We start from the raw sequence: 11,188 nt of genomic DNA, 5'->3' as shown, positions 1-11,188 counted from the left end.
TTTTAATCTCATTTGACCAAAGAATCTTCTTCCATGTGTTTGGGGAGTCTGCCACATGCTGTTGGGCAAACTCTAAACATGTTTTCTTTCACAATGGCTTTTTTCTGGCCACTCTTCCATAAAGCCCTGCTCTGTGGAGTGTATGGCTTAAAGTGGTCCTATGGATAGATCCTCCCATCTCTGCTGTGGATCTTTGCAGCTCCTTCAGTGTTATCTTTGGTGTCTTTGTTGCATCTCTGATTAATGCCTCCTTGCCCGGTCTGTGAGTTTTGGTGGGCGGGGCCTTCTCTTGTCAGGTTTGTAGTGGTGCCATATTCTTTCCATTTTGCTATAATGGATTTAATCGTGCTCCCTGGAATATTCAGATTTTTTTTTTTTTTAATAACCCAACCCTGATCTATACTTCTCTACAACTTTGTCTCTGACCTGTTTGGAGGCTCCTTGGTATTCATGTTGCTTGCTTAGTAGTGTTGCAGAGTCAGGGTCCTTCCAGAACAGGTTGATTTATACAGACGTCATATGACTCTCTGATTACACACAGGTGGATCTTAATCAACTAATTATGTGACTTATGAAGTGAATTGGTTGGAGCAGCTCTTATTTAGGGGTTTCATACGAAAAGGGGGTGAATACTTATGCACACTCCAGATTTCTGTTTTTTCCATTTTAATTATTGTTTGTGTCACAATAAAACAATTTGCACCTTTAAAATGGTAGCATGTTGTGTAAATCAAACAACTTTTGGAGGGTTTGGTGCTAACCCTCCAAAAACCCATTTTAATTCCAGCTTGTAACGTGAAATAACAGGACAAAACAACAAGGGGATGAATACTTTTGCAAGACATTATGGAAAGCCCTAAACATTATAACCTGTTCCTTCAAATTGTAAAAGATGACATAAACACCACAGTTAATTTCAGTTCAAAAATATCACCCATTATTTCATTAATAAATGACTGATACTTATAATCTGTAACACTATTCACATTCTATACATTAAATATTTGGACATTCAATAAATCAGCCTGTGCTTATGAGTGAACCTTTACTGTTAGAAGCGGGGGGAAAAAAAAAAAATCAAATAGTAACATGATATAGCTACACAAGGCTTGGTTTGTAATCCAGTCAAACTGTTTGTAAAATTCGTATGTGTATCAAAAGGCACATAAAATCAGTTGAAAATTATTGGGAGTGAAAAAAAGAACCTCCCCGAAAGCGAATAATTACAATATAAAACAGTAAAATTGTGAAAATTGACCCTAAACCAAATTCAGTTTAAATATTCAGCATGCATGGTAATCTCTTTGCACAAACACCCTTTTTTTTTTTTTTAAACGTTATCCATAAATGTAATCCAATTTTTGCTATTTGAAATTATATCTTAAATTCTACAATGGAATAAAAATCAGTATTGCATCCTTCTGTGTAAATGTATTGCAACACACCAGGTGATCTGGCTATAGGTACGCCACAAAACCCACAGCCAGGTCGACAAACACTCGTTCAAGTATGATGGCTCGGAGTCTGAGTGGTGCATGAGTGGTGGGGGGGTGGTGGGGGGGTGTTACAGTATACAGTACTGTGCAAAAGTCTTCGGCACCCTATATATATTTTTTTTTCCAGACAAACTTTTTACTATTTGATTTGATGACTTATGTTATTGAGTCAGAACAAAAACATTTTAGGAGTCCAAACGTTCATTTTCCAGCACAAAATTAAATGTTACAGGACAAAAAACATTTTTTTTGTATCTGAGCAGCATATGAGATCACTTTTCAGATTAAAAAACATAATGAAGGCTGCTGGGTTTTGGTGCAAAATGAAGAAGCGAGTTTGACGGTTAAAGTGTCCAGAAGAACTGCGGCTGGTTCTGCAAGATGCTCAGTAAAACCTACAGCTCATTTACGCATAAAACTGCACTCACTGTATCTGAGACTACCATTTATTTTTTTTTTAATTTATATATATTTTTTCAAAGCAAAGGGTCGTCTCACACCAAATATTCACTTTGTTTCATTTATTATGGCTTATTGCTTACTGTTTACAGTCTTTTTTTAATGTTGAAACATTTCATTTCCTTATTTTTTAAGCCATTTTTGGTCTACAGTATTTCTTTACATGTGCCCAAGACTTTTTTGCACAGTACTGTAATATATGTATATTTTTTCCTTTTCTATCCACATTCACTGAATACGAGCAAATCGTGCGCTCTGATTGGCTACTCTACTACTCAGCTATCAGCTCATATACCGCGAGTAGAGAAAAACAAAATGGCGGAGTGTGTTACTGAACCAACCGAGGATGAAATAAAAACTACTCGAAAACAAAACCGCAAAAAATACAAAAAAAAAAAAAAAAGGAATGAAAGTACTTGATGGTAAGGATGTATCTTATTTTATTTTTCAAGAATTATTATTAATCGCATTTTTCACAAATGGTCATTTCGACGGTTTGTTTATTGAATTTGCAAAAAAAAAAAACCCCTTGGTTTCTCAAAATCTAGTGAATGTGGATAGAAGGAAAAAAAAAAAAGTTATTCCACTCTAACTCATCGTACATTAGATTAGATTAGATAAAACTTTATTGATCCCTTTGGGAGGGTTTCCTCAGGCTTATAGCCAACTCCACCAAGTTGGCTATGTGCCTCGTCAGCTATCAGCTCATGTACGACTCAATTTTGTGGAATAACTGTTTATATATAAAAAAACCCACACACGAGGGCAAGTCAAAAAGTTCTAAGACTGATGTTATAACTTCAAAAAGGTGTGAAAGACGTCCCCCAGAATTCTACGAAGAAGGAATTCTCCAATGGAAACACAGCTTGCAGAAGTGTTTAGACTTAAAATGGAGGATACTTAGAGAAATAGCTGTTATTTTCATAAATAAAATTTTTTTTTTTCAATTTGTCTTAGAACTTTCTGACTTACCCTCGTATACGAGCTAAAATCGGATTTCTTTCCAGAGATTACTACAATTAGAATCAGATCTGGTTCCACAAGACAGCAATGGTACCCATAAAGATGACAAGACCACGAATGGATCGGTCACAACCCGTAAAAAAGCCTAACACTTGATATGGGGACCTTCATAACACATTTATGACAGCTGAGGATTTATATGTCGCAAACCGATCTTTGCTTGACATATCCTTTACATAAAAGAAAGAAGACAAGAACCCTCAATCATCATTATGGCTTATTGTTTGGTTTGGTCCCCCCCCCCCCAATCTCCTGTATTGAAAAGTGCGTCATTATTGTATCTACTTATTACAGGAGTGTTGAAGCTGATGTACCGGCGCTTCATTTGCATTTAAAACCATTAATGAAGCACCATTTCGAAATAATTTTTTTTTTTTTTTATCCCATGTGATAGCTGAATGAATAATTTTCATGCACTTGAACTAATCAGATTTGCATTTATAACACTTCGGAAGCCTTAATGAACACTTTCTAGAGCTTTCACTGTGTTATTGTGTCCTGAACGCGCTCACTTCATTTAATAACAATTTAAAAAAAAAAAAAAAATCAAATAATAGGAACTAAAAACAAGCCGATCCACAGTGATAATTACGTCTTGTCTTTTCTTCTCTCTTTCATGTAACGATCCAAATCAGATAAAATCTCCAGTGCCAACGTAAGCGTCTCATAAATCCTCCAGCGTTTCTCTCGAAAACGATTCCTGCAATGTGTTACAAAGGCCCTTTCTGTGGTATCATAAAAAAGTGTTAGCAAAAAGTGCTTTTGTGAACACTTTGCAAAAAAGATCTATGTCTGTGAAGGAAAGCTTGTGAGGTGGTTTTGAGTGAGACAGAATTCCTGCATGTTGGATTCAGACAGAACGAGGTCCAGTGTTGACTGTTGAGCGTTCGAGTCCAGTGCTCTGTCCGAGTCTGAAAGTGTCCCGATCTCAGAAGACCAGTCTGCTGACCGTGCTGAAGCCTCCTCCTCCGCCGCCTCCTCCTCCTCCACCCGAGGGCCCACAGCTTCCCGGGGGCTCGTTGTCATCCGAGCCATTGGGTCGAAACGAGCAGGAGGCCGAGGCGGCCTGGAGAGCACGCGCCCTGGCGTTCAGCTCCTGCTCCTTAGGGAAGGAGGGAGGAAAAAAACAGGACACGCATGGTTAAAGGTTTAGCAAGCCATGACAGTGGAGAACCAAGTAAGAAAAACACCACAGTAGCGCGTGCTTTTATAACAGCATCGTGTGATATAGTTACCACCCTGGAGTTGATTATTTTCCTTTAACAGATCGTTCTGACGCGTTTTGTTCTGCTCGTTTCATCTCAGTTTGCCAACGATTATTCAGTTTTATTTATCAAAGGATGACATCATGGATTCGCGTTCTAATATTTAACACAAGTACGAAAGTAAGAAGGATCTTACATCTACAGCACAAGGCAGCTGCGCCGCATGTTCAAGTTAAGATAATACGACCTAGAATATATAACAATCAGCATATTAATATAGAATTTAATACGGAGATTTAGATTTGATGAGTTTTACCTGGAATATATATATACACACACACGAAACATTTTAATGTAGAATTAAGATCTGATCATATCTATTTAAGATCACAGATCCGAGGATATATTTATTTAACATTGCCTTTATATTTCATTCTAATCAAGGATTTTTTTTTTTTGGCTTGAGAATAACGAAGAATTTTCATTCTAAGTTTTCTAGAGCAATTATCGACACCTTAACGATCTTTTGGCCGTTGAGAGTCTTTTCTACTTTTGCAATCTGTAAATTGTACACCAGTCATTACTCAAACTTCCACTGGGAGGGGGCTGGTTCCCGATTACTTACCGTATCAGATCGCGTGACACCGTTCCACAAGGATTGACACCTTTGTCCACAGATATGGCCCTTTTCCACTACCCTTTTTCAGCTCACTTCAGCCCGACACGGCTCGCGTTTCGACTACCTCAGAGCAGCACGACTCAGCTCGCTTCAGCCTTACTTAGCACCCAAAACTCGCACGGTTTTGGAGTGGGGCTGAAGCGAGCCAAACCGAGCTGAATGGGGCTAGGGGCGTGAGGAGACACTCCCCTGTGCACTGATTGGTGAGGAGGAGTGTCCTCACACGCCCGCACACGCCCCGCGAGCACGCTGGGATCTGTAAACACCGTAAACCCGGAAGAAGAAGAATTACGAGAATTATGAAGCCTTATGCGCCTCGCCTCATCTATACGCTCTTGCCAGTATCTGTTGGCGTTGTCGGTGACAACAAGCCACAGCACCAAGACCAGCAACACTAACGACTCCATGTCCTCCATGTTTACTGTTTACTATTCGGGTTGTGAGACTACCGCTTAAAAGATCACTGATGTCACTGTTTGCGCCGCCTAACGACATCACGTGATGTCCACCCACTTTCGCTAACTCCACCCAATGTGTCCACCCACTTCCAGCCAGCACGGTTCAGCGCGGTTGTAGTCGAAATGCAACTCCAACAGCCCCGCTCAGCTCGACTCAGCCCAACTCAGCACGGCACGGCTCAGCCCTACTCAGCCGCGTTGGTAGTGGAAAAGCAGCATTAGTTAGACACCGTTCCACAATTATCGACATCCAGATGATTTTTTTTTTTAAATAATCAAATCAGTATGTGGTATTGAGTTAAAGCATTTATTTAAAATTTAATTTTACACAGACTTCTATTTAGTACAAAGTATCTTTTTATATAAATATATGGATGTCGGTGCTTTACGTAAATGAGGAAGTAATTCTAATGTTTGTCAACAAATGAACCGAATGTTTAACCTGCGTCAGAAAATCTTTTTGTCCCATTTTAAGTATTTTCGTAGATCGCATTTTGTTAATCATTCGTTGTTGCTTGTATTCATTTCTAGTTTACCAATAAATGTCAACAGGCGATTGACTTTGTAACCACATGAAACTCCAGGTCAAAGGTCGCACGTCATTCCTCAAACCGAAATATAAAAATGTCTGATATTGGAATTTGTGGTAGATTTACAACAAACTGCAAAAAATAAATATTATATATATTTTCTGAATGGAACAGAAAAATCTGAATATTTCAAGCATGTAATTTTATATATATATATATATATATATATATATATATATATATATATATATATATATATATACACACATACATACATACACACACACACACATGTTAGGAATTTAATTCTGGTCTAATTCTATTTATTACAATCGGATTCCAAATACTCCATCAACATTCCATTCTGTTATGAATCGAAAAAAAAATTATAAAATCACAGGATTTTTTTTTTTTTTTAAAGTACTTCATCTACTTCAACAACGTTACACAAAGATCGATCCATAACAGTTGTAAATGTCCCTTAATTCCACAGGGTGTCGATAATGGTGGACACTGGTGAAAGTGATTGCTATTATCGACACCTCACGCACGTGACTTCTCAAACGCAGGTTTAGATACAAAATGGCGACGGTCAAACGAAAGAGAGTGAGAAACAAAGTAGGTTTCGACGAGGAGATCATGAAATAGTGGTGAATTTGATGAGTAAAAACACGTCCATTATCTTTCCACCATGCTTACCTGCGATTATAACGTCCGGGCTTTCCTCAAATTGCTGATCGTGCTAAAAAAATTCCATCTCAGGTAACGAGCTGCGTCATCAGACGACAAGATTAAAGGGTGAGGCGGGTCTTCCGGTTGATTAATTAACCAATAATAACTGTTGGAACTGAAACTCACCTTTGTAAAACTGTTTTTGATTGGTAAATCTGAAAAGGTGTTGATAATTATGGACTGTCGATAATTGTAGTATAATTGCTCTAGTATACATTTAAGATTTATTGTTTATATTTAAGATTATAGATAGAAGTATGTATATTTCAGATTTTATTCATATTTATTTATCTAAATCGCTAGTGTCCCCAGTTAGTAGGCTACTTGTGGCCAGCTATAAGTTTGACATTTTAATCAAGCTGTTGATTGATTGAAAAATTATTCGCCAAAAGTGAAATGAATTTTGGTGAATAATAACTGAGACGAAGTCGAGGTTATTATTCACCGATATTCACTGAGCCTGAGGCAGATGATTGTTTTAGTATAAATACACAGGCGATTATTTAAAAAAAAAAGTACAAAATAATTATCTCCATCTTCAAAAGTGGCATGCAAATGTAATAACGGCGCGGCACAGATGTGCCACTTATCTATGCGATGCACATAAAATACTTTGTTTTGAAATGGATAAAATAAACCCCAATCCCACCTTACCTTTGAATAGTTTTAGACCAAACATGGTGGCTAGGGTGCATCAGTTGCCCTCACTTTCATAAAATCTGATGCATTTTTGTTTGGGTGTTCCTTTTCACCAATAAAGACATCCTGTAAAATTTTTTGACCATATTCAAAAGTCTAATGGTGGCACCATGAGGTTCATTTTTTGCCAAAAAAACGCTTATTTTATGTTTTCGCGTAAGGTTTGAATCACAATGTTGGACTCCATTTATTGATTTCTTGTGACCCAGAGATCATGTTAAGAACCTTTGCAAGGGATTGAGAAGCATGCTGACAACCCAGTCCTCGCAGATGGCGTCGCAGATGGCGTCTGCGAAGCCCCCCCCCCCTTCGCAGACGCTCTGCGCGCACCTCCCAAAAATTGTGACCACCGCAGACAGCCTTGCAGACAAGAGGGCCCTGATTGGTCCACTCCATAAATCTATGGTCCACTCTACATCCGCTGTACACGCACTTCCGCTTCCCTACTTTCCCGGTTTGGTTTGTTTTCACTACCGCCATTTTTAAAAACACGAGCGAAGATGGAGCAGCACGAAGAGCGGTTGATCAAGGAAGTGAGGAAGTACGTACATCCAAATCTATGCGTACATCTATACGACTCCAGTTCTAGTCATTATAAGTAACCGGAGGCTAAACACTCCACTAACCACACCCACCAACTACTCCTAGCGATTTCACGACTTCGCGCCCCCTTGCGTTGTGGCGGTGAATAACATCGCGCACGCCTATTACTCCCCGCTCAACGATAAATTACAACTGTCTGCGAAAAGCTATCTGCGAAAGCCTTGTCGCAAGAGCATGCAGAGGCCTTTTAATGTGATTCATAATACATCTGTATTGTTTAAAAGTAGTTGAACAATGATTCAATGAACAGCTAAAACTCAAACTGTGCTTGATAATATATTTAGAATATGTACTAAAAATGTGGATCTAAGATATTTGGTATACTCTATAAGGTGCCATAATGTTTCATGAAAAGTGATCGAAATTTTGTCATAAAAGTGATAAAATAGCAGCTTTTTCCATAACTTTGAGCTCCTGGTGCCGCCATTAAACTTTTGAATTTTGTCAAAATATTTCACCCAGTGTGTTTTCTTACCAAAAGGAACTTAAAAACAAAAATGCATCATGATCGGAGGAACTTTTCATTTTTAGGGGGCAACTGATGCACCCTACTGGTAGCAGCTTCAGTGCTTTTAGGAACAGCATTGGCCGGCATTTTGCCGAATCGCTCGAGGCGATTATGAAGAAGGAATCAGAATTTCTCGACCAATCAGAGTGCACGATTTTCTAGAATCACCGACGTATTTATACTAGTGCTGTCAAGCGATTAAAATATTTAATCGCGATTCATGTCGCGACTGTCATAGTTAACTCGCGATTAATCGCAATTTAATCGCACATTTTTGTCACATGAAAAACCATTGTAATTCTCTTATCAGCATAAAAAAGTGAATGGGCTTGCTCACCGTTCGAACTACGGGGGTACTCGGGGGATCCGAGATCCCCTGAAACAGACATGAGATCCCTTGAAAACATGATTTGGGAAATGTTGGGGGGTCTCTAAAATATTGGCAAAATGATGTTTATTGACATAGCAATCGTGTGTAACGGGAAGCATTTGCATATCCGAAGTGAGCGCGCGATGGAGAGCCGCGCTCTGAGACAAGCGCAAGCACCCCCCCCCCCCCAAGGGAAAAAAAAGGGACCCCCCGAAAATATCGGCATAGTTCGAACACTGGTTGTACCAATGTTTTTTTTTTTTAAATTTATTTATTGCAGAGCATAACATGTCTTGTCACAGCCACTGCAAAGTGGGGCTGGAGCCGCCGATAGGAAAACGAAACCTAAGCCGAGCACCGTGGCTCTTCGGGGGAGGGCAGAGGACTCTGGCTGTGTGGGGCGTGGCATCATGTCACAGAGCGTTAATCTCAAAATTGAGTCAAGTTAACGCGTTAACGCGACATTTTTGACAGCACTAATTTATACTAAAAATATATTTGTGCAATCCATAATATAAAACAAGAATATCTTCCCAAGGCAGTTATAAAACGCATCCAAAACCATAATTTGACCACAAATCCTTTTGGTCCTGAAGCTGCTTCTCTAACCATTCAGCCATTCCCACTACTTAATCAAATGGTGATTGGAAAATCAGATTGTTCGGGTGTAAAGATCAAGTTGCAAAAGCAAATTAAGCACTCCGGTCAGAATGTTGTTACTTCGTGACCCTTCCAGCTCAATTCCACAAGAAATCTTACAATGCTCAAGATGACTGGTTGTTCCAAAATGGTAGGATTTAGCCAAGTTTTCAGTCCCATAACGAAAATGGGACTGGCAATACTTCGTGATTTTCATTTCGCAAATTAAAGATCACCCAAGTCTTACAGGCTCAGCAAGGCTGTACATTTATAACACATAAATGCGATGCAGCCAGGAATAATGACTGCTTCGACAGGTTTTCGATCGCCACAACAAATCCCCCATGACCTCCCTCGAGTGGCTGGTCGGATGTAACCCGTGTGTAAACAGCTGGCTCGATCAGTTACTTTGTCCACTCTTTTCCTCACCAACTCTTCAACCACAGATTTTCTACTCTGTACCCAAGAGTGGTCTCACCTGTAAGAAGAGTTTGTTGTCTTTGGTGATGGCATCCATTAGATCTTTCTGAAGAGGAGGTTCCCCATTGAACCTCGAGCCATGAACGGTAGCTCTCGAGTCCCCAGCTTGTCCTCCAATTTCTTCCTGTTTCCTGTAAATCAGGACGTAGGCCGTGTCCTTGGGGAAGCGGCTTGTGATGTTCTGAACGGACTGGAAGTTGGTAAAGGTCACTCTGCTGTCGTTGAACAGGAACCAATCCCTCGAGTCTGTTAGTTGCCCTGTACACTCCAGTACTTCCTGTGAAGCTGTCGAGTCCTCTGAAAGCCTGAGACCAGAATCTGATTCTGGACTCTGAAAAGAGGGACTCGCTGATGTTCCGCTCAGGTTCCTGCCGTATGAGTAGTAGTGGCCGCTTTCTGAAGACATCCCCGAATGCATCACGACAGAACACAGGACGTAAGGCACACACGGTACCCCTGATCGCCAGTCCCTTCTCCCGCAGCCTTCATCGCCCCCTTCATTCTCTTTCTGAGAAGGTTTAAGCTTCTTGGCCAAGTTCTCGCCACTATCTGGCGAGTCCATTTGCACTGATGATTGTGGCGATGATGAAGATGATAAGGACGCGCTTTGCTGGTCAACAGGTAAATGTATGTGCAGCGGGATGCCCACGTTGTCCAGGATTTTGCGCCGCACGTGGCACGTCGCATCATATGAAAAGCGCAAAAGAGTGAGGATGAGGTACTCCGGGGCGGTCACTACGTGTATGGCCCTTTCTGCTCGCTGCAGGGAGCCACAGCGTTCGCAGAAGTAACAGTTCTCCTCTTCCAGGATCTCTGGTGCCAGGAAATACTCGAGCAGATCTGACAGGGACAGCACTGCCGAAGTCTTGGGTCTCTCCTCGCTCCGCTCATCCTTTGCAGTGCTTTCAGGGTTCTCACTGCCACCGTTTACTGCCCCCTGGTGGGACTGAACGGTCGAGGAACCCGCAATGCCTGACGGGCAAAAAGCGAGGGAAAGATCCGTAAACGGTTCCTCTTTCTCGGAAAGGCTGTTGCACTGCAGGCAGCGGATGCCTGTGGAGAGACGCCCGCCGAACATTCGCTCCACCAGAGTCCGTCCATCGCTGTCAGGGTCCACCAGTTTACTCGGAGAATGAGACGGGGTGTTGGACACATTCTGAGCTTTGGCGTCATCTTCAGTACCCTCAGCGTCAGAGGATGTGGTCTTCGGTCTGGCTGTCTGGAGAGCTCGGAGAGTCTTTTCCTCCTCATGTAGCCTTAATAACACAAAATTAGTCAAAAATACAAGCATCTATAAATACACAGTT

General features: G+C 40.7%; 1 protein-coding gene across 4 annotated transcripts in view; it reads right to left on the bottom strand.

Moving 5' to 3' along the window:
* Window positions 1–669: 669 nt before the first annotated feature.
* The window catches only part of usp38 (ubiquitin specific peptidase 38), a 46,673-nt gene continuing 36,154 nt past the window's right edge, over window positions 670–11,188 (bottom strand). For 3 of the 4 annotated variants that reach the window (XM_060926521.1, XM_060926520.1, XM_060926523.1), the window contains exons 10-11: window positions 9,880–11,137; window positions 670–4,080 (exon numbers count right to left, since the gene is read on the bottom strand). In XM_060926521.1, coding sequence (XP_060782504.1) covers window positions 3,907–4,080; window positions 9,880–11,137 — 1,432 coding nt within the window. In that variant the 3' untranslated portion in view covers window positions 670–3,906. The remainder of the gene's footprint in view (window positions 4,081–9,879; window positions 11,138–11,188) is intronic. The other variant, XM_060926524.1, reaches the window with a different exon arrangement.

Source organism: Neoarius graeffei, chromosome 7 (assembly GCF_027579695.1).
Source record: "Neoarius graeffei isolate fNeoGra1 chromosome 7, fNeoGra1.pri, whole genome shotgun sequence".
NCBI classification, from domain to species: domain Eukaryota; kingdom Metazoa; phylum Chordata; class Actinopteri; order Siluriformes; family Ariidae; genus Neoarius; species Neoarius graeffei.
The sequence above is the reverse complement of the archived record's forward strand: the minus strand, read 5'-3'. Positions and strand labels throughout refer to the sequence as shown.